Here is a 24,535-nt window from a genome sequence, read left to right as displayed (position 1 = left end):
GGAATCTGGTAAAACATCAAATCTCCAACATCGCTGTGGCCTGAAAAAGATTCTGCAAGAACAGGACCAACGACAACTGAAGAGAATTGTTCAACATGAGAGAAGTGCAACCCTTCCGCAAATTGCTGCAGACTTCAATGCTGGCCCATCAGTGTGTGAACCATTTAACGAAACATCATCGATATGGGCTTTTGGAGCTGAAGGCCCACTTGAGTAACTTTGATGACTGCTTGACATAAAGCTTCACGCCTCACCTCAACTTGCAAACACCGACACTGGACTGTTGATGACTGGAAACTTGTTGCCTGGTCGGACAAGTCTCGTTTCAAATTGTATTGCGCAGTTGGATGTCAGCAGGGGACAGTTCAAGTTGGTGGAGGCTCTGTAATGGTGTGTGGCATGTGCAGCTGGTGTGATATTGGACCCCTGTTACTCTAGATATGACTCTGACAGCATCCTGTATGATCACCAAAATGCATTCATGTCCATTGTGAATTCTGGATGTATGTGGGCACTTCCAGCAGGACAATGCGACACCCCACACGTCCAGAACTGCTACAAAGTGGCCCGAGGAATACTCTTCTGAGTTTAAAGTCTTCTGCTGGCCACCAAACTCCCCAGACATGAACATTATTGAGCATATTTGGGATGTCTTGCAACGTGCTGTTCAGAAGAGATCTCCATCCCCTCATACTCTTACGGATTTATGGACAGCCCTGCAGGATTCATGGTGTCAATTCCCTACAGCACTACTTCAGACATTAGTCGAGTGCATTCTACATCAGCTGCAGCACACATGCAGGTGTATCAGCTTTTTTGGCTCTTCAGTGTACATTTTATTTGTGTATCGTGTATCATATGCATGCATGGATGCTGTACTGTTGTGGTGCAGTTGTACCTTATTCTCTATTCCCATTTATCCCCCCCCCCCCTCCCAATTGCACAATGCCTTTCCTACTCTACACACATTTTTAATCTACCCCCAACTCTAACACCTACTTTTAACACTACATTTCCTACCCTTCCAGTTTGCTACTACTCTTACACCCATAACCTAAACATGCTGCAAGTTTTATAAACATAACCCCTACGTCAAATCAAGATTATCAACATGTCCTGGAAATTCTGTCATCATACTGTCCTTAGTTAACATCCTTGTAATAAATAAGATTTGTATCTATTGTGATTAAGATAGATTATGCACATACATGATTCTATATGTGGTATGTAACACCAAAGAAGCTTTCATTTGGAGGTTTTCCTACTGAGGGGCAACTATTTTATGCAAGAGCAATGCATTTTTACATTTCTATAAGCACAATGTGATTGTTATATATTTTCTAACTTTTACTATATTTCATAAATATTGCTTTGTGCTGCCCCCCCCCCCTCCCCTCTCATATCTTATGGTCTCTCCCCATTTCCCTTAATCCCAGCCCTCCACTCTGCCAGCATTACTATACCAACCTAATCTAATGGTTTACCACTCTTCCCTATCCCCCTTCCCTTTCATAATGCTTTGTTTGTCAGTATGTATCGCAATCTCTTGTTACCTCTGTCCCCCCATTTTGGAGCTTCAACCACTCACCTATTGGTAGGTCCCTTGAGGTTTCTTGCACCCTCTCTTCCCCCAGCCCCATCCAACACTCCAACTTTAACCTACATCTACACACTCACTTTGATTTTTCCTGCTTTAACATTTAATCAAATATACACTCTCATCCCTAGTGTCACTTTATCCAGCCCCCATCCATTTCCCCAACATATACCCACCTCTCCAGCATCAATTTATTCCTTCCCACCTCACCTGCCACCGACCCCCCCCCCCCCCCCTCCCCCATGACCACTCCCCTAGCAGTGTTACTCCTATTGTTAACTTTCATATTTTTATTATCAATGGCACTTACTATATTGTTTTGTGATTAATTGTCTTTGAATGTGAAACTTCCTGGCAGATAAAAACTGTGTGCCAGACTGAAACTCAAACTCAGAACCTCGTAACCCATCTTCACTGTGCACATTCTGCTGCAGAGTGAAAATCTCACTCTGGAAACATCCGCCTGGCAGTGGCTAAGCCATGTCTCCGCAGTATCCTTTCTTCCAGGAGTGCTAATTCTGCGAGGTTTGCAGAAGAGCTTCTGTGAAGTTTGGAGGGTAGGAGACTAGGTACTGGCAGAATTGAAGCTGTGAGAATGGATTGTGAGTTGTGCTTGGATAGCTCAGTTGGTAGAGCACTTGCCTGTGAAAGGCAAAGGTCTCGAGTTCAAGTCTTGGTCTGGCATACAGTTTTAATCTGCCAGGAAGTTTAGTATCAGCACACACTCTGCTGCAGAGCAAAAATCTTATTCTGTTGTATAAACGTTTATTGAAAAGATGATGGTACATAGTGCCACCCCAAAGATAATTATATATAGCCTGAAGATATTTAACATTAATAGTCTTATATCTTTGACATCTGTCATTTTAGTATTCAGTTGTTCTATTATGCATACTCTTTCATTTCACTATCATTATGACTCAAGGACATGTGTTATCTTTTATATACCGAAGTAAACCCGTTTTTATTACACATGACATGCTCCCACTATTGTTTACTAATCCTTTTACAAGAAGATGATTTTTACATCTGGAATTTTGTTGGGAGTGAATATTTGTCTTAATTTATAGCCAATTTTGAGCTTGATGTCCTGCTAAATATATTAATGACATAATCTACACATACATATTTTGTAATTATACACTAATTTACATTCATTGTTTAAGAAATTTTACATGTTTTGAAATTTTATGTGGTCTTACTGTATGCAATTTTTGCTTTTAGCAATCACCCGAAAATAGCGTGAAAGTTTGAAACCTGGGTCTTAATTAAATAATCAACAATACAGTCAAATGGTGGTGTGTTCATTTAAAAATTATTGTATGACTGTTGCTCAGCAACATCAAAAACTGATAAGCTCCATCTTTCACAAAACATAAGCTCTATCTTTCACAAAACATAATTGATCAAAGCAGTTAACAATAAATACTTAATCAAAAACCTGTACTACCAGATACCAACACAGAAAGAAACATCCTTGAATGTTAATTATCCAGTTAGTCACATGGTACAAGGAATATTTCATATCAATAATATCAAAAACACAAAAAATCTCTTAAAATCATATCTGTAGTTTTGATAATTCTGAGATCAGGCTTCATGGACAAATGAGCTGCTGGCCAACCACTATGTCATCCTTTAACAAGACTGATATGCTGGAGTATATGGTTAGCACACTGCCAACCCTCCTTCAACGTCTGCTCTCCCATTCAGACACCTTATTTCTTCTTCAGGCAGTGCCACTGTTGTCTTTCCAAAATTGAGAATACCCCACTCTAGAACCTTCTTACCAAGTAAAATCCTTGGTAGTATCGGGAGAGTTTTAAAAATTAATTTATCATCATCTTCATTAGTGTGGATGCAGTAAGCATCACTGAATGGTATATCTAATATATTTTTTTAAATTATGTAAGTACGTACAGAGCACATAGTAAATGATATGGGATTATAGCAGAACATGTTAATTACAGCAAACACAATTCTTTTAGATTACTGAGGGGAAAAAGTTAATAACAGTACAAATAAACTAATTTCTTGTGAACTGATAATGCGGCTGTGGTGGAAATTTTCTCTGCTCATGGATTGGGTGCTGTGTTGTCATCATCATCATCTCATCCTCACTGACGCACAAGTCACCCAATGTGGCATCACCTGAAATAAGACTTGCACCCTGTGGCCAAAATTCCTGGTATGGGGCCTCCCGGCCATCAGTGCCACACGGTCATTTCATTTCATTTCATATCTTCAAAGTTCCTGCTCACAAATATAATGTAAATTAGTTGTAAATTTCAGCTCACACATTGCAGTGTACTCTGTAATACATCAAGTCACTTGCAAATAATATTTTTTTGAGCAAAAAAACATTTGTTGACATATAAATACTTGTCTTGTTGGACTGGGGCTGCCCATGATGTTGATCAAACTAGTAAATCATTCTTGTTTGCCTCAGATGTTCTGGGATGACTTTTTGGAATTTCCTCCAGTCTTAGGTGGTAGTAGGGGTTTTATTTTTCCTACATAATCTTCTCACAATCAAACCTCACACATTCTTGACTTATTTATGGTTTCTCCACTTTCATTACCTTAATTACAAGACATATAAGAGTTACTTACTCACAATCCCTATCTTCTAACCACTAACTACTGACTGTTTTTGCCTAACACTGGCCCTTGTGTAGAATTTTGACAATGTACCATCTCTTCAGTTTATTACAATTATTATTTCATGTTAATTATGGTGTCAACAAGATTAATATAGATAATTTCAATTTGATATCAAGGTCAGCAGAAAATAAAAACAAGTATCCAATTAACTACTCCATGAAATGCAAAGCTTTTGTATGTTAAACTTCACAAAATGAGCCTCTTAAACAATTAATACTGAAATATCTCAATTTTCATGAAAATTAAATTAGTATTTCAGCTCCTCACAATAAAGATAACTCCAATGCCAAAATTTAATCATTCTATACAAAAAACAGTGTTCCACTTTTTACTAAAGACTAGTATTGTGAAATACGTTTACATAATGATCACTTAGTTCCATTAACTGATAAAATTCTATTAATCTACATTGTTCTTTAAAATTAAATGTGGTTCCCAGTGTTGTTATACAATGATTAGCATATGTAAAAAATTCAGAGATGATCAAAAGTATAAGTTTATGCAACAAAATTACAGTGAATTGTGATGCTTAGTAATCAGATGTACTGTAAAGTACAACACGTGGACTGCAGTCTGTTATATTTCAATTTACACCTGTACTTCACAAGCCACCATATGCTGTGTGGTAGAGAATAAATACTGTATCAGTATTATTTTATCCCCCCCCCCCCCCCTCCCTTAGTTGCATTCATGGATGGTATGTATAATCCAAGTTGCCAGCCTCAACAACCCACTCCATGTCGTGTACAGGCAAGTTGGAAGAAAACACTATTGGTAGCCCTCTATCCAGGCCTAAATTTCTGCTATTCTTTACCATGATAACATCTTTCACTTTTAACAAAGTCTTGAGTACATGGGAAAAACGGAACTCAGTGAGCCCTCATCCTACAATGAAGCATAGGGCAGTTGATAGGACACTTACAAAATTGAAAATTTTGGTGAGGTTTCAGACAATGTCCTTCTTCAGAGTTAGCTAATACAAAGCATCCTTAGATATATATGACCACGTTGTCCAGCCTACTACACTGTCCTGACATTTCAGTCCAACTGTGTGTATTAATATTTTTGTTGTTTATACTCCATGTAACACTATAGCTGCAAATACTGACTACATAAGCTGGATAAGAAACTGACAAAAGAACAAGTGCACCTGCTTGTGCACGTGAAATATATTTAACAACTGTATATATATTATCCCATCCTGGATTTTCCATTGTTTAACAAGTATATAAATTTATTCTGAGAAGGACTGGAAGTAATTTCAGTTGCAGGCAACTAACCCTATTTCCTCCATCCCACATCCACATCACCTAAACGTGGTTTAGTTTTTATGGTAATTTGTTCCTCAGTTACAGGTTATGCTGTTGGAGGCTGCAGTGCATTAGCTTTGTTGTGGTCTCACAATTCTGACATGACAATCATATTTTCGGCCATTTACATAGCATTACTTGCTGTTAGTCATACTGTCAGCATGGCAGTGGTCATAGATGCCTTCCCCACATCTCTCAGGTAAAGAAATAAAAATTACTATTAGAATGTCAAATCATGAAATAGTTTACAATAGCAAAATTTTTATGAGGGGTGTCCAGTAAGCAACGCAACACTTTTTTCCTCAGCCAATTTCACTTGAAAAAAATTTGGATTCAGTCTCTTTAGCTTCATGAAGTGTCAATAGGTGGTGGTGCTAGAGGTAGCATTCAAAATGACGTCTGTAATGAATGTGCATTCCAAGTAGAGAGCTGTCATTGAGTTTCTTTTGGCGGAAATCATAGGCATTCATAGGCAATTACAGAATGTCTATGGAGACATGGCAGAGAATCAAAGCACAGTGAATTGTTGGGCAAGGTGTCTGTCATAATTGCAACAAGGTTGTGTAAACCTATCTGATCCCCCCCCCCCCCCCCAATGTTGGAACATGCAGGTGCTCTCATTCAAGGTGATCTATGGATCACAATCAAGCACCTTGCTGCTCAGCCAGACATCTCCGTTGGTAGTGCTGACATACTCATCCACCTTATGGGGTACTCAAAGGTGTGCACCTGCTGGGTTCCTCGCTGCCTAACAGAAGACCATAAAGAGCAACAACAGACCACCTGTGCAGAATTGCTGGTGCTTTTTGAGGCTGATCGTGACAATTTTCTCTTGAACATCACCACAGGTTATCAAACATGGGTTCATCACTTCGAACCACAAACAAAATGGCAATCCATGGAGAAGCATCACATTAGCTCTCTTCTGGAGAGAAAGTTCCAAGCTACACTCTCAGTCAGTAAAGTCATGGCAATTGTCTTATTCTGTCTGATGTCCTCCCCCACAGTGCAACAATCAACTCGGAAGTGTATTGTGATACCCACAGAAAATTGAAGAAATGACTTCAGTGTGTTTGGCACCACAAAAATCCAAATGAATTTCTCCTTCTCTGTGACAATGCAAGGCCTCATACAAATCTGCGCATCTGAGAGGGACTCACAAAACTTCATTGGAATATTCTTCTTCATCCATCTTACAGCCGGGATCTCGTACCTTCTGACTTCCATCTGTTTGGCCCAATAAAGGATGCACTCTGTGGAGAGTAGTACATAGATGATGGTGATGTTATTGATAGAGCAAGACATTGGCTTTGACGTCGGCTAATAGAGTGGTATCATGTGAGCATACAAGCCCTCCCAGTAAGGTGGTGTAAAGCCATCACATTGAATGGAGTTTACGTTGAAAAATAGGATTTTGTAGGCAAAAGTTTAGGGGAATAATATGCTGTATTGGAATCCTAAATAAAACCAACCTGCTTTCAGAAAAAAATGTATTGCTTTACTTATTGAATGCCCCTTGTATTTGGCACATAAAACAATAAAAACATTTGATCACTTCCTCATTTCTCACAGTTTCACTTCGTCTGAATTTGCATCTTCTGATATTCATGCTTTTAATCATCGACACCATTCTTCTCTTTCCGGTACCTTTTAATGTGAAATGAGTTAACAAGCACTAGTATTTCATTTTGATTAAAATGTATTCACATGTTACTTCAGTTTTTGTTGGTTGTGTTAATCTGCTTTTAATGAGTTCTTCATTTTACCAATGTCAAGCAATTTTCTTGTATAAATAGGATTAATGAATAACAGTTTTGAAAGGTGCTAATTTGTTTGCTATTGTAGCAACTAGTCTTGAATTTTAGTATCTTTCTTTGCGCCAAACAATACAAGAGAAACAACATAAAGACAAATCAGTTCTAAATGCAGTGTCAAAGAAAGATCAGTGGAGAACACTCATCACTGAATACCCTGAAGGAGATTGAGACATAATAAGTTCTACTGTATATTCCATGTTTCAAAAACTATAGAATGGTAAAACTACATAATGATGATTTCCATGAGACTTATTACATGGTAACTGGCTTATCTTCTTCATTTGGGCTGTGGACAAGAGAGGACTTTCGATCCTTTCTTTCATTGTAATCCCTTGTTAGAAACCAATTTACACTGTCACAAACATTTACATTGACAGACAATCTGCAATAGTGTTATCCCTGAACAGTGTAAATAATGGTAAAATAACAACACAATCTGTCACAAGAGTGTTGTTGTTGATCTACACTTATAAGATACAGACAACTTCACCTTTAGATCTTTCCAATTTTTTATTTTTTGTTTATTATTTCATAACAATAGCCCATGATCTTTAAAGCTGAAGTATGCTAAATACCATCACACATTTGTTGTTGCTAATTATGTGTGTATTAATTTAATTATTACTACTTGCTAAATACGAATATTATAAAACATTTAAAAAGTAACATATAAACTGAAACTTCCAAGCAGACTAAAAATGTGTGCCGGACTAAGACTCAAACTCATTCCGGAAACATCCCCCAGGCTGTGGCTAAGACATGTCTCCACAACATCCTTTCTTGTAGGAGTGCTAATTCTTTGAGGTTTGCAGGAGAGCTTCTGTGAAGTTTGGAAGGTAGGTCCCCGAGGTACTGGTGGTAGTAAAGCTGTGAGGACGGGTTGTGAGTCATGCTTGGGTATAGCTGAGTCAGTAGAGCACTTGCTCGCAAAACACAAAGGTTCGGAGTTCGAGTTTCAGTCTGGCGTACAGTTTTAATCTGCCCGGAAGTTTCATATCAGAACACACTCCGCTGCAGAGTGAAAATTCTGGAAATGTATAAACTGATGTGTACTATTACAGAACTATGGTTCATCTATAGATCACCATCTGATATGGTGGTGTTATACTAAATTAAATCTGCCAAGTGCTCCTGTCTGCTCTCAGGTGTGAAGAGACTTAAAAAGGCCAAGCTCACACTTAGAATGTTTATGCAACCTTTTATGACAGAAGTTCCTCTTCACATCTATGAAAATTTTACAGTAATGCTACCATTATCCTGGCACTTGACTTGTACTCTGATGGATAATTTAGAATTGCTACACATTTCTTGAACTCTGCGAGTAATCAAATCATATGGTCTAGAACCTTATCTGGAATTAAATCTACATGTATACTCCATATGAAGGTGAACATTCACAATCATAAAGGCAATATAAAATTACATTTGGAATATTTTGTTGAATTTAATTTTGCCCACTGGTTGCCACAAATAAACAAAGTTACTGAATCAATTATCTCTGTAACAACAGAAGCCAAAACATCATGCCCACCTTCCTTGATTTATGGAGTCATCCATGTTTAAAGTCATAAACACTGTAGTATGAGGTACTATATCTTCAGTGCACACTTGCTGCAGTTATTTCTGTGCCATATGCTTTAAAAAATGGAATATTATAACTCATCTGATTATACCTCAATTCTGTCATCTGTGACATTTGTGTGGGTTCTTTTAACTTCAAACAATGATGTTACAAATAAGTGAATGATACAACAGTGATTTTATATACAGCTGTTATACAAAAGAGCCCACTGTTTTCAAATAAGCACAAGCAGGTAATTGTTTACAAGAGGTCAGCTCAGCTCCAATCTCTCTTGATCACACACATCTGCACGTATCTAACCTTTGAAAGACTGATGGTTCATTCATGAAAACACTGCCAGTTGTTTCAATGCTGTTGTTAACGTTTGCCAAAAAACTCAGTTTCCCTTCAAATTTGAAAATATTTATTTTCTTTATTATGCATTTCATTCACATTTTTGATTTTGTACTTTAAAAAACAAGAGACAACAGCACTTTTGTTGCCATGAATTCACCTATCGTAAATGGAATAACATTGACAACACGGTTTACTGCATTTTCCCCAAATTGTTACATTTCTTTACAGTAGTTGCTAAATAATATGTGTCTTCAATGAATCAGTTCTTGAATGCACATATCTAAGATTCAGTTCTGAGAAATATGCTCACCAGAAACTGCTTATAACCTATCTTAGGCTGTTGCTATGTGGTCTAACTGCACAAAATTTAATGGGGAAGCGAATAAAGAACTCATTTTAATAGTATTTATTCATATCTGTTATAAGCTGTCTTCTTTTATCCCACTGATGGAAACATTATAATTTTTTTCAGTAGGTAGTCACCTCATAAAGGTCAATATGTACAAAAACAATATTATACAACTTCACTACTACTTTTTGTTTCAAACAATGTTTCTTATTTTACAGGAATACAGCTGTAAGTTTATCTCTCATGTTTGGTCAGCTCGGAACAATTATAGGGAACACAGCATTTCCAGTTCTTCTGAGGATGACTTGTTCCACTCCATTTATTATTATAAGCTTCATGACAATGGGTATGTACAAATTTATTTACTACATTTACATGAACTCTAAAAAATGTAACATGAAGAGGTTTGCTGTTAAAATACAATGAGCAGACATTCCAAGAAGAGTCACACAGCATATTACTTGGTCCCAAATACTGGGTGGTTAGAATTAAAGTTCAGCTACTCATAGAGGTCCAGTGTGGGCTGAAATCATCATAAGGCACCAAAACTTAGTAAATATGCTAATGTGTTAATGATTTACAGTGGAAAAAGATTAGTTCCAATTTTGGCCACCATGTGCAAATCTGGCACTATGTACTGTTTGTATAATGGTTTGACTTCCAAGCTACATTTGACAAACCATAAAAGTTAATAATAAAATGAACATTATGCCTTTCTCATTTGCTTAACCTTTTCTGTCCATGTCCCATTCCGTTCCTACTCCATTACGTATAGAAACATTTCAATACATTTTTTTTATTATTCTCAGCACCAGTTTTGCACCTGGTGGCCAAAATTGGAACTAATTTTTTTTCCAGCATAAATTTTTGTCACATTAATACATTAGCATATCTACCACGTTCCACTGCATATGATGATTATTGTCCACATTGGACCTCTGTGGTTAGCTGCACTTTAATTATAACCATCTGGTACATCCTGAAAAATGAGTACATACGACAATCATGGATATAAGAGCTCATACAGGGGCTTATCAACAGTAACTCATTCCATACAATAGTCTTGAATGAAATAGGAGAAGGGGGAAATGAAAGTCATATCAGACCTGTTCTTGATCAGATGCCTTAGTGTAGGTGTAGATGTACGAGTCGTAGTGTCAGAAAATTCTGTTAAATTTATCCTGAATTATGTGATAGTTCAGTGTATGATAGATGCATCTTATTTCATGACAGCCATTCCTAAGCAAAGCTCACCTAATATGTTGTTGTTGTTGTTGTTGTGGTCCTCAGTCCAGAGACTGGTTTGAGGCAGCTCTCCGTGCTACTCCTATCCTGTACAAGCTTCTACATCTCCGAGTAACTATTGCAACCTACATCCTTCTGGATCTGCTTAGTATATTCATCTCTTAGTCTACCTTTATGATTTTTACCCTCCATGATTCCCTCCAATACTAAATTGGTGAGCCCTTAATGCCTCAGAACGTGTCCTACACCACCGGTCCCTTCTTTTAGTCAGGTTGTGCCACAATTTCGTCTCCTCCCAATTCTATCCAGTACCTCCACATTAGTTATGTGATCTACCCATCTAATCTTCAGCACCACATTTCAAAAGCTTCTATTCTTTTCTTGTCTAAACTATTTATCGTCCATATTTCATTTATATACGAGGCTACACTCTACACAAATACTTCCAGAAAAGACTTCCCGACACTTAAATCTATATTCTATGTTAACAAATTTCTCTTCCTCAGAAACGCTTTCCTTGCCATAGCCATTTTATGTTTTATATCATCTCTACCTTGACCATGATCAGTTATTTTGCTCCCCCAAATAGCAAAACTTACCTACTAATTTAAGTGTCTCACTTCCTTACCTAAGTTCCTCAGAATAACCTGATTTAATTAGACTACATTCTATTATTCTTGTTTTGCTTTTGTTGATGTCCATCTTATATCCTCCTTTCAAGACGCTGTCCATTCCGTTCAACTGCTCTTCCAGGTCCTTTGCTGTCTCTGACAGAATTGCAATGTCATTGGCAAACCTCATAGTTTTTATTCTTCTCCATTCCTACTCCAAAGTTTTGTTTTGTTTCCTTTACTGCTTGCTCAATATATAGATTCAATACCATTGGGGATAGGCTACAACCCTGTCTCACTCTCTTCTCAACCACTGCTTCCCTTTCATGCCCCTCTACTCTCATAACTGCCATCTGGTCTCCACACAAATTGTAAATAGCCTTTCGCTCCCTGTATTTTACCCCTGCCACCTTCAGAATTTTAAAGAGAGTATTCCAGTCAATATTGTCAAAAGCTTTCTCCAAGTCTACATATGCTAGAAATGTTGGTTTGCCTTTCCTTAATCTATCTTCTAAGGTAAGTCGTAGGGTCAATATTGCCTCACATGTTCCAGCATTTCTAAGGAATACAAACAGATCTTCCTTGAGGTCAACTTCTACCAGTTTTTCAATTTGTCTGTAAAAGATTTGTGTTAGTATTTTGCAGCCATGACTTATTAAACTCATTAAACTTTCTTTGGGATTGGAATTATTATATTGTTCTTGAAGTCTGAGGGTATTTCACGTGTCTCATACATCTTGCTCACCAAATGAAGAGTTTTATCATGGCTGGCTCTCCCAAGTCTATCAGTAGCTCTGATGGAATGTTGTCTACTCCCGGGGCCTTTTTTTTACTTAGGTCTTTCAGTCCTCTGTCAAATTTTCACGCAATCTTGTGTCTCTCATTTCATATTCATTACGTCCTCTTTCATTTCCATAATATTGCCCTCCAGTACATCACCCTTGTATAGACCCTCTATGTACTCCTTCCTCCATATACTCCTTCAACCTTTGTGCTTTCCTTTCTTTGCTTAGGACTGGTTTTCCATTTGAGCTACCTAACATACATTTGCCAGTTACTTTTAATCATTGTCACTAAAATAAATCAAATGGTATACCACCAATTTCATAGACGTTGTCCATTAATTCCTAGTATCTCATTAAGTAAGTAATGAATTTATAGTACAAAGATACGATTAAATGTGTGCAAGATATTTTAAGCATGTATGTGTCTCCAGCAATTACTTACGTGTAAGGATTGTCTAATATACATTGTTAGCTGTTAAAATTACAGTGCCATGAAAAAGGCATGCAAAAAATATGAAATTGGAATGAAGTGTACTACATCCCAGGATATGCCAATGATAAACATTTTAGAGGATCCATATGAAGTAGGTAGGAGTAACACATCTACATTCTTTATACAGGGTGTTCGGAAATTCCTGTTACAATCTTCTAGAACTTGTAGACAGAAGTCAGTACATAATATTCTTAATAGGAATCCGTGCCCCGAAATGTGCCGTTTCCGTTGTATGATGGTTTCAATTCAGATGTTTAAGTCATTCACTCCTGCTTGAAAAACTGAATTAGGAATGACACAGTACAATTATTAGGTAACAGTTCTAAAGGAAACATCCATTTCACACTTACGTACATTTGTTTGTATTAACACTTAAATTTTACGTGTTTACATTATTCCAGAACAAAAAGGAACCTAGCATAATGCATGTACAGAACAGTACTGATGCATTACAACAACGGCTCAATGCAGCAACCACCACTGGTGTTACAGACATTGTACCTATGAAGCATGTTCTCGTACACACTTTCCATCATATCTGGTGTCTGTTCAGTTTGTAGTGCAGCAGCCAGAACCCTTGCCAGCAGATCTTCCTCTGTCTCTACAGAAGTCTTGTAACTCAAACTTTGCATATGAGCCCACAAGTAGTAGTCCATAGGAGTTAAAACCAGCAATCACAGCAGCCATGCCGTTGGACTACCTCAGCCTATCCATCTTTCACCACATTGTCCGTTGAGATGTCTCTGAACCGCATGCGAGGAATGAAGGTAGTGAACCACCATGCTGAAACCACAACCACATTTTCTGATGGACATTCCATGCCACAGCTTCCAAGAACAGGTCCAAAATGTTCTGTCTGATGATCAAGAATGCAGGACCAGTTAGCTTCCTCAAGGAGAAGGGGATGAGTTAAACATCTGAGCTGAAACCACGACAATATTAATGAAAAGGAGATGCTGAGTCACGGATAGGCACACCAAAAAGACTGTCAAACAAGTAAGCTTCTGGCCAAAAAGGGCTTCACAGTCCTTCTCAACAACACCAGCTTTTCTGAATCGCACAGATGGGAAGTCTGTCAGCAATATGAACCATGTTCCTGTAACCCTCCTGGTCTCAACTTTCCCTGTTCCCATTCCAGCACGATACTCTATTCCACTAACACACCCACAGTCTTTTTACTTCCCTGCTTTTATGGCCCCCATCCTCTGTCTAACCTCTTGACTGCACCTAGTTGCCCTACCCCCTCCCCATCTCGTCCCCGCATGCTCCCACAAGGAGCAGTTTAGCATCCTCCACTGTTACTCTGCTATCCCCCCCCTGCAGCCCAGATTCTTCGTTATCCCAACCACTTAGCCTGCTGCGCCCATCATGCGATGCTATTTGCAGTCTGGCCTTGGCAGCCAGAGACTGGTTTCTTGTGTGTGTGTGTTGTGTGTGTGTGTGTGTGTGTGTGTGTGTGTGTGTGTGAGCGCGCGCGCACACGTGCGTGCATTGTATAATTCCAATAACGTCATCGACGAAAAGCTTACTTGTTGGACAGCCTTTTTGATGTGCCTATCTGTGACTCGTCATCTAGCTATACTGGTGAGTAGCAACCATCCTTTTCATAATATTGTCATTGTTCCATCCTGGATTTTCAATTGTTTAATTGAAGCCATCACAGAATTGAAATGGCATGTTTCCAGACATGGGTTCCTATTCAAAATATTGTGTACTCACTCTCCTTTACAAATCCTAGAAGTTTGTAACAGGAGTTCCCGAACAACCTGTATAACAAAATCTTTGATTTTGCTGTGTATGTTAAATGCTATAAAACTATATTTAGGAAAGTTGTATTGACAGCAATAAAACTGGCAAAGAATACATTCATCCTCCATGTAGAAAAAAGACAAAAGCAGTTTGGTATGTTGTCCAGTCAGAATCAGTAATCAAAATCAAAAGATTTTGAAACTTAGATTAGAAAATTATATTAACAGTATATCCTGTTCAGAAGTCAATTTGTTTCAATGAATTCTTTCTAAATGTAATAATATTCAGATGCGGGCATGGCAGCTTATCTGGACAAGGCAAATTACCTTAAAAGATGTGAAAAATGCAATATTGCCTTAAAAAAATTGTCTAGGTTGTACGAAATACAGACGTATATAATCAACAAAAAGACTGCTAAACATGTGAGCTTCCTATAAATGGAAAACACACAGACATTCACGCAAGCACAACTCGCACTCTGGCCACTGGGGTTGGCCTCGGAGGCCAGAGACAGTGGACCTACACGTGTGAGTTGTGCTAGTGTTGTGACTGTTTGGGTGCTTTCCATGTTAGAATTTCTGTGTTTTTCCAGAATTTTTCCACATTTCAATTATCAGGAGATCAGAATCAAACCAACTTGAGTTTTTAGGTCTAAGTTTTGAGTAGGATTTAAATTCAAAGGCACACAGACTACTTAGTTAACAAATTGAATATTCATATTTACAATGTATATTTTGTTAGGTGCAACAAACATGTACTTCACACCGAGCGAGGTGGCGCAGTGGTTAGCACACTGGACTCGCATTCGGGAGGACGACGGTTCAATCCCGTCTCCAGCCATTCTGATTTAGGTTTTCCGTGATTTCCCTAAATCGTTTTAGGCAAATGCCGGGATGGTACCTTTGAAAGGGCACGCCGATTTCCTTCCCAATCCTTCCCTAACCCGAGCTTGCGCTCCGTCTCTAATGACCTCGTTGTCGACAGGACGTTAAACACTAACCACCACCACCATGTACTTCACAAAGAAAGAGCACTGATAAGCTCACTGTAGAGTGCCCATGAACTACAGAAAGATAATCTATCATCGTTACACTGAGTCAGTTATTCATTGGGTTATTATCTTCTTGGAGTTTCCAACAAATATCACAAAGCTATTAGGATCACAAAACCGAATAATTAGGAACATCTGTACCACCAAACAAAGGGTAACATGTCATCCACTGCTATAATGTTTGAAAGTACTATCCATTCCTTCCATTAGTGAAGTCTTCATTTTCTTATATATATATATATATACACACACACACACTCAACAACACTTGAAAATTTCTGATTCCATCAAAATTACAGCACTCACCGAACAGAGAATTTTTAACTTCTGAAAGACCATTTAAAACTCTATGCAAAGATATACAAGTATATAGCACTAAAATTTACAATACACTAAAACAGAATACACTCATCATACATCTTGCTTAACTGAAAAGATTGCGCTCCACTCTTCTAGTGGAAGTACATCAGCTGTCTGATGTCGTAGAGTGTCAGGCAACCACCTCCACCTACTTGGTTCTTACACACAATCTATGAGTGCATCCAAGTCACCAGCTCTCAAGACTCTGCTGATAACATGATGAAATATGATCTACACAACCACAAAAAACATAAACATAAAAACAATGTAGCTCATGGCTCCTGGTATGAGGTGCAGAATAAGGGTCAGTATTTTGGTGTATAGATCATCAACAAGCTCATATCAGAAACACAGAAATTAAATGGGAACCCCATAACTTCAATGTGAAGCCACTTTTCTGTTTTACATGTTAGCATGACAACCATTAAGTTGTAAGTGATGATGAATGGACCCAGACAGAGGGTCTCTGCTAGTTACACCCAATTCCCTATTGCTTAATGAACTCTGCAATCTGATAACACTGTCCAGAGAATGGTCACTACAATAAAACTAAAATTAAATATAGATAGAGAAATTGGTACTTACCATGCAGCAAAAATGATAGGCACAAGCAGACTGCTAAGACATCATTAGTTTCTGGATCCAGAGACATTTCTATACAGCAAAAGAAATCCAAATGATGGAGGAAACAGGAATGATTACAATTCAGTTGGGGGAGATATCCAGGACCTCCAGTATAGGAACCACAATGTGGCAAGATTTCTATTCCTAACAAGGGAAACTCCCCATCAGATTTAGTGGTAAGAAGGCCCAGTGGATAGCCTGTAAAAAAATGAACACAGATCAAGCATGAAAAGAGGAAGATGTACTGAACTATGAAAAAAGAAACAAAATCAAAACAGTGAACAGTCCAAGCTCAAGATCTGCAATATCGAGCAAGCATGAAGAGCGATAGTATCATGGTTATGTGGTAATGGTGTTGGACTGCGAAGGTGAAGATCCGAGTTCGTGAGCTCCATTTTTTTCCCCACAAAATTATGAACTGTCCATCTGGTCACTGACATGGCTGTTCGTTGTATTCAAATTTGTATCTGTGTCATGGTGTAACACCTGTTTGTGACAGTGAGGTGTAAGGAAGGGACCTCCAGAGATCCATACCTCCTATTTGTTCTACACAAGTACCACATGTTATATTTCTGTGAGAAGTCTATGTGTCATCACCCCTGCTCTCACTATCCATCACATTTACTAGTGACAGTAATGTATTCTTATCATGTGACTACTATTCTAGAACCAATGTGTAGTATGACAACTACCAAGACTACAGATGGAGAAGAGACACGTCAATGACCATATGGAAAGTTCACAATTTTGTGGAAAAGATGAGCCAAGAGGGAGAGTTGAACAGAGATCTCTGGCTTTGCAGTCCAACACCATGACCACACAACCACACTGCACTGATTCTTGCAATTCACTTGGTGTTCCACACCTTGAGCTTGAACCATTCACTGTTTCGATTTTGCTTCTTTTTTCACAGTTCAGTACACCTTCCTCATATTTTCATGCTTGACCCCGTATTCATTTTTTGATGGACTATCTACTGGGCCATTTTAGCACTAAATCTGAGGAGAGTACGATGGGGAGTTTCCCTTCTAAGTAGTCAGAAGTAGCACAGAGGGTAACTGAAAAGCTGGAGGTGATTTTTTGTAGAGACCCGAGAACAGTGCCCTCTAAAAGAAGAAGAAAAAAAAAAAGGCAGCAATACAAAAAAAGGAAAGAAGAAGCTGATAGTGTATATGATGGGGCCAAATCAATATAATATTAGATGCTGTAAAAATATAAATTGGTATTATAATAATGGAAGTTCCCAGGACGGAAACAATAAATGCCCTCTCAGTCTCTGACAGCCTTTTTGGAATTCCTCATCTCATAACCTGGCTTAACCTTCTTCCCCAAATCCTGTTCCAGAACTCCAACATGACTTCCAGTAGCTCCTTGAAATATTAGCCCATTTCAGAAACTGCCATCTGGATCCATGTCTTGCATCACATCAACAATCTGACACACACTCTCTTCTTACATGCTTCCACAAATTGCACCCCAGCAGTCTCCCTAATAGTTGACTCATCATGATTGATTACACGATTACCATCGAAAGAGCTGCTTTCTTTCACCAGCACCTCTAGCCAGTGGCCAGCTGTATCTTTTTGCTACTATGTAACATGACCATCCTTAGCATCCTGCTCATCCCAAACCCATTATCTTTTTCTTAATTCTTTTGACCAATCACATTCTGACCCACATCAGTATCTCATTTGAAGCGCAGATCTACAAACATCTAGTATAAACCTTATAGCACCATTCATAGAGGACATCTTCATGATCTGGACACATAGCAGTATTTCTGCTCTTTCAATCTGAAACTCAACACCCACTCCTAAATCCACTTGCACATTACTAACTTGGTTGCATTTCTGCAATCCTTTGGTGACATGAAAATCTTGACGTCTTGTTCTCTGGAACTGGTTGGATTTGTAACCTAACAATTCAGTGATTTTCACACCACCATTGATTTAAATTTGAGATTATCTCACATTTGTTAATGCCAAAATAAGTTATGATGATCAGATTTTTGGTTACAGTCTAAACAAACTGTAATTGACAGCCTTTAAACAGTGACACCATCGTTAATGCACATTTCGATAACAAATTTAGCACACGTGTCTGCAAACAATTGAGCTCCATAAATCACAATTTAAAAGAAGATCGTCAATTATTAATGCACTACAGAGTGTGTCACTGACATTTTGCTAACATGTTTTTACATAGATATGTTACTATGTTGACAACTAAAGACATACTGCTCAAACAAGTTCATAAAGACATTTACATTGACTGATTATAACACTTACATCTTTACATGTTAGTGAACTTTAACACTCAGCTGTTAATAAGGCATCAGCTACACTGAGACTCAAAGACCTATCGTCTGGTGGTTGTACTTCTAGACAAGTGTATTTGTAATTAGTGAATTCTGTATATAAATATTGCTTTACAATGAGAAAAAGGTTCAAATTACTGGTGACAGACCTATAGTGAACTAAGTAACAATTTGGTTTAACTATCTATTACATAATTGCGAAGTCAACAAAGTTAAATGGACTACTTTGTTAATAACATATGTACGTCAAAGGAAATTTACCAAGTTTCATGCAAATTTCATAGGTTTTTAATTTTTCTAGTTTACTTAATTACTCAATTAGCACATTGCTCTGACAAACAAAGGTATTTTCTGGGTCAAATTAGGGCAACAAAATTGTAACATTAATTCATAAAATTAAGCTTGCTTAAAAGTCAAAATAACGCAAGTATCTTCTGGATGGAGGAAACTTCAGTTATGAATAACTTTTCAGAAAAAGTAAGATGTTTACTGGAAGAAGGAAAATCAGATCTTCCAAATGAGTTATGTTCTTTTGGAAGTAATCATTAGCCTGTGACATTTTTATGCTCACATGACAATATTATGAAAAGGATAGACTGCTACTCACCATATGGCAGAAATGTTGAGTTGCAGATAGGCACAACAAAAAGAGTGTCAAACAAGTAAGCTTTAGGTCAAAGGCCTTCTTTCAGATTAGACAAAGCTTACTTGGTTGACAGTCTTTTTGTCATGTCAATCTGTGACTCAACATCTCTGCCATATGGTGCGTAGCAAACTACCCTTTCTGTAATATTTTCATTATTCCATGCTGGATTATCCATTATTTGATTTTACTGTCACTATATTCAAACTTTGTAAATTACATGTTTCTCTTAAAATAAAATGCTTTATGAAGAACCAAACACACCACTGGAATCAGCATAGCCCAGATAATCTAGTGAATAATGAAACTTAAATAAATATCACTTGGATAAGAATTTTGATATTTTAAGTAAAAGTGGTATAGTTATAGCAATAATGGAAATTTCTAGATGTAACAATACTCACCTATAGCAGACTGGTGTACGGCACACGTAGCAGAATATAGTATTAACTAACTTTCAAGCTCTGGCTCCTCTTCTAGCAGAGAGCATACACATTTTCACACACAGCCACCCAAACGCACACTATTGTGGCCATAGAGGTGAAGTGAGAGGGGGGGGGGGGACAAGAGAGAGGGGGGGGCGAGAGAGAGAGGAGGGGAGAGAGAGAGAGAAGGGGAGAAGGAGAGAGAGGGAGGGAGGGAGGGGGAGATGATCTGGACAGGGAGGGAGTGACATAGACAGAACAGAGAAGGAAAGAGGTAAGGTGAGGCAGTGGGTAACAGGTCAGCAGAGGTTCAGACCAGGGGAAACACGACAGGGCAGCATATGCTGGCACATCAATTCCATCAGTGTAGTTCAGAGAAACTAGTGCTGTAAGGGAGCATGTAAATCGCATGTGTCATGAAGCAGCTGTTCAATTCATCTGTTGTGCTGCGCAGCATGTTTGGTAACTGGGTAGTCAAGTTTGCAGTTTGCCATAGTTTTGCAGTGGCCATACCCGTAAGTAAACAGTTGGTTATCTGCCATGCCTACATAGAATGCTGCGCAGTAGTTGCAGCATAGCCGATATGCAACATGGTCACTTTCACATGTGGCCCCAAGTGGAAATGCCTGCGACTGTACTGCAATATGAGGTGGTGGTTTGGCATATGGGACAAGTCTTGCAACTGGGTCATCCACGAGGTAATGACCCAGGGCATGCAAGATTGGAACAGGGACAGATAAGGATATTGTGTAGGTTGGGTGGGTGGCAGAACACTACTTTGGGTGAATACAGATAGGATGACCCTTGTCTAAGGGCAGGACAAGAGGTAGTCAAAGCCCTGGTGAAAGATGTGATTTAGTTTTCCAAGGGCAACATGACACTAGACTGCTGGTCAGCAGCTGGTTTACAGGTTTATAGCTGTCAGAAGAGGACATGATATGGAGAAGTGCTTATGGATGAGCTGGATAGGATATTGTCCATCAATAAAGGCTCTGGTGAGGTTATTGGTATATTTTGAAACTCCTGCTTTCCACAGCAGATGCAGCTTCCACAGGTGGTGAGGCTATAGGGAAGACTTTTTGGCATGGAACAGGTGACAGCAGTCAAATGGAGGTGCTGTTGGTGGTTGGTGCACTTAATATGAACTGATTTATTTAAGAAGCCATCTGAGAGGTGGAGATTGACATCTACGAACATGACTTGTTGAGTTGAGAAGGACCCAACAAAATGCATTTGGGAGTAGATGTCAATGCTATGGAGGAAAGAATGAAGATGGGAGAACAGAGTACAGATGAAGAAAATGTCATCAATGAATCTTAACTAGACAATGGGTTTCAGGTACTGATGGACAGAAAGGATTCCTTCTCACCAGTGAAATACAAAGAAGAAAACAATAGTTAATGACTAGAATTATAGGAGAGGGAATTATTCCACTTTGCTACATTTCATGCTTCATTTGACCCATCTCAATTCAGTGAGCTGCTTATTATATGCTGCTCTCACACTCTCAGATAGCCCCATAAAAGCCTGCGTTTATATCAGATACAACTATTGTGACGGTCACCTATTTCACATTAAAATGTTGGTCCTCTATATCCTTGGTATCTGCACTCTGCAATGGAAAGCAGAAGTTACTTAACTATGATGATAACCTTGCCACAGCCTTTAAAGACATACATATTCTGCCCAATTAGTACAGTATGAGATTCTTCATGCCAATTCTTGTGACATACCTAAATTGTTGCTATTATTAATCAATCACCAAGCAGTTCTCTTTTTACCAACCAATATCATGCAGGCCTCGAATACCTCAACCAAAACCATCATCAGAGCTTTGATTACGTCTTCTCGTACTGTGAGGTGAGGAGATTTTTTCCCATAATCCTCCCCTCATCATCCAATGTAATATTTTGTTACCCACCCAACCTACACTAAGTGCTAGCCCATCCAAATGTTAAACCTACCCCAAACCTACACCATATAGGTCAGTCCCTCTGTGGAAACCCTGTCCGTCCATCCCCCCCCCCCCCCCCCCCCCCCCCCACACACACACACACACACACCATTACCTTCTGTAGTCCAGTTACAGAAATTTACTCTCCTACAATCGGCAACTCCATGTACGAAAGTGGACATGTTATATTATTCCATCAGTGTGCAACATTATATCTAATGATGCCAATTAATCAGCAGTCTACCCACACTAAAGGCCATAGCCAAACAGTGGCTAGCTGTGAACTTGATTGTGTAGCTGCTGAATGCAGTATGCCACCAGTGACTTACATAGCTGCAGATATGGTAGTACCTATGCCATTTGGATACTCCTACCCAGAACCTGCTTCTCTGAATTACACAGGTAGGAACTGTCCCTCTGGCACACTCTCAATTCTCACCATTCCCTGGTTTAACCTTGTGATAGTCTCAATGCCACACTCTTACCCTTGCCCTCGTTTTCCCTCTCATGGGAGGTTGAGGAAAGGATGTAAACAACAAGAATGAGCTACATGGCTTGGTTTGCAGCAAACAATCCTTTTTTTTCCACAGTAAGCTCCTATTTGTCAATCTGCCAGACACTGTGGGGAAGGCTACAAACGGCACACATTGTGGAGTAAGAATTATGGTAGCTGTTTGTTCAGGGCAAGTTCTCTCTGAGTACTATGTGATTGCCATGCCAATATAAAATGCTGATCAGTGAGTCAAAGTCCGCTACCATGTGATGTGTGTCATCTATCAAGCTGTTCTGCCCTTGATCAAGTCTTACTAGCAACAGGATTGGAGATGTGGTAGAAGAATGCACAGAGCAAAACTGACAACAATCACTTACAGGGATATAAACTGTATGCCACGGAAATGGGTTGAGAGAGGAAGGTTGGGTTCTGATCAGAATGGCAAGATGGCCAAAACCTATTCTGATATTCTGTATTGTGTCGGGAGAATATTTGGTAGAATCAGTCTCCTTTCAGCCCATAATCATGACCGTGAAGAGCAAAGTTGCTTGATGCATTTCAGGTCAGGATAGTGGTGCACAACAAGAAATATGCTCCTCAGATGGTCTGTTTAGTAAAAGATATTTTCTGGGAAGAATTTTCCATTTCCTTCCAATATTGCAAATCTGGTTTGGTGCTGTACACTGAACTACATGACAAAAGTGTGCAACACAATATTGTCAGAGTGAACAATGTCCTGATACGAGACAGTATATATATGGAGTTTGTAATGCAAAAGAATTTCAATAAATCCACCTTTTTCCTCCCCTCACATACTTGGTACTACCATATCTGCATTTGTTTCGAATATTTGTTACCAGGTCCTCTTCCTCAATGCCAATGTACTCTTTCCACCTTGTTTCTTGCTGTCCAGTTTACTTTGCCTATACTGATCACCCTTCTTAAATATTGACATGCACAGTTGGTTATGCTCTTAGGTGCTCCACATTCCAAGCAAATATGCCTGGTTAAGAGGTATTCTTCTTATAACCACTCTTGTTTTTTTTTTCAGTGAACGCTGGTCTGACTATGTTCCTGCCAGAAACAGTCTGTGCATCATAGATATCAACATAATTCAGAAACAAGCAGTGTAAAATTAAAATTAATGTTTCAGTAAGTGGGTGAAAATATTACTTGCGTGGATGAGGCCCAATACATCAAGTAATGCTTGCATGAATAAAACTGAGCTGAGGCTCATACTTCAAAAATGTTTGAGAAACTGAAAAACTACCTCTACTCTAGTAGAAGTTGAAATTTGTGCTGCAGCATAGTGTGTTTGCTTGCGTGATCAGTAAGTTGTGATCAGTGTTAAGATTAGGTCATGCAAATGAGGTGTTGTGACTGGAAGACATAGTTTGCATTTTACAGTACTTAAGGGGCATTGTGCCCAGGTTATCATTGTCTTACATGCTTGTTTATGAAGAATAAAATTCTAGTCAATAGTATATAGACATACACTAGTAATTATGTTGAATGAATAATAAAATCAAAATATCAATACTTTTAGTTATATTAAGTACCTTTGTACAGATCATCTACAGGTTTTGCTATATTTTTTTTAAAGTATATTGAGACGAGATGGATGAATGATGATATCTTAATAGCAGGACATTTGAATCCATACTATTTATTACACAGAATCCATACTATGTATTACACAAAAACAATTACAGGTGTTTCACACATTGAATAACATTAAAAAAGCAATTATGTTGTGTAATTATATGATAGCTAAAAGACTGACTATGTTAAATTATCTTAAGTTAAAAATAGGGAAGCTTATGTAAAAAAGCAGCTCTGGGACAAGAAAAGCACACTGTGTCAGAATCATTTGAGAAAGTAGGAATTTCTGTCACCAAGCCTAGTCTCAGTTGAGTAAAAATGCTGACACTGAAGAGTTGTAATGATCGTCTACTGTCGATATATTTACTTTCTCCTGTTTTTTGCCTAGTTTCAACCAAAATACAGTAGAGAAGTTTAAACTATCAGACAGTACAAATGGATTTTAGTTTAAGGGACAACCTTGCCTGTATCGAGCCTAGCTGTATTAAATTTTTGGGTGGATATTTAAATGATAAATTACCGTGGAAG

The 24,535-nt window shown here is 38.5% G+C and overlaps 1 protein-coding gene across 1 annotated transcript in view; it reads left to right on the top strand.

Annotated features, from left to right (window-relative positions):
• LOC126484836 (synaptic vesicle glycoprotein 2B-like) overlaps positions 1-24,041 on the top strand; it is a 133,619-nt gene extending 109,578 nt beyond the window's left edge. Inside the window, exons 12-14 of the mRNA XM_050108431.1 lie at positions 5,611-5,770; positions 9,874-10,001; positions 23,457-24,041. Coding sequence (XP_049964388.1) covers positions 5,611-5,770; positions 9,874-10,001; positions 23,457-23,506 — 338 coding nt within the window. The 3' untranslated portion in view covers positions 23,507-24,041. The remainder of the gene's footprint in view (positions 1-5,610; positions 5,771-9,873; positions 10,002-23,456) is intronic.
• The last annotated feature ends 494 nt before the right edge of the window (positions 24,042-24,535 follow it).

The sequence above is a fragment of the Schistocerca serialis genome, chromosome 6 (assembly GCF_023864345.2).
Source record: "Schistocerca serialis cubense isolate TAMUIC-IGC-003099 chromosome 6, iqSchSeri2.2, whole genome shotgun sequence".
Taxonomy (NCBI): domain Eukaryota; kingdom Metazoa; phylum Arthropoda; class Insecta; order Orthoptera; family Acrididae; genus Schistocerca; species Schistocerca serialis.
Note: the sequence above shows the minus strand (reverse complement) of the source record. Positions and strands in the feature narration are given on the sequence as shown.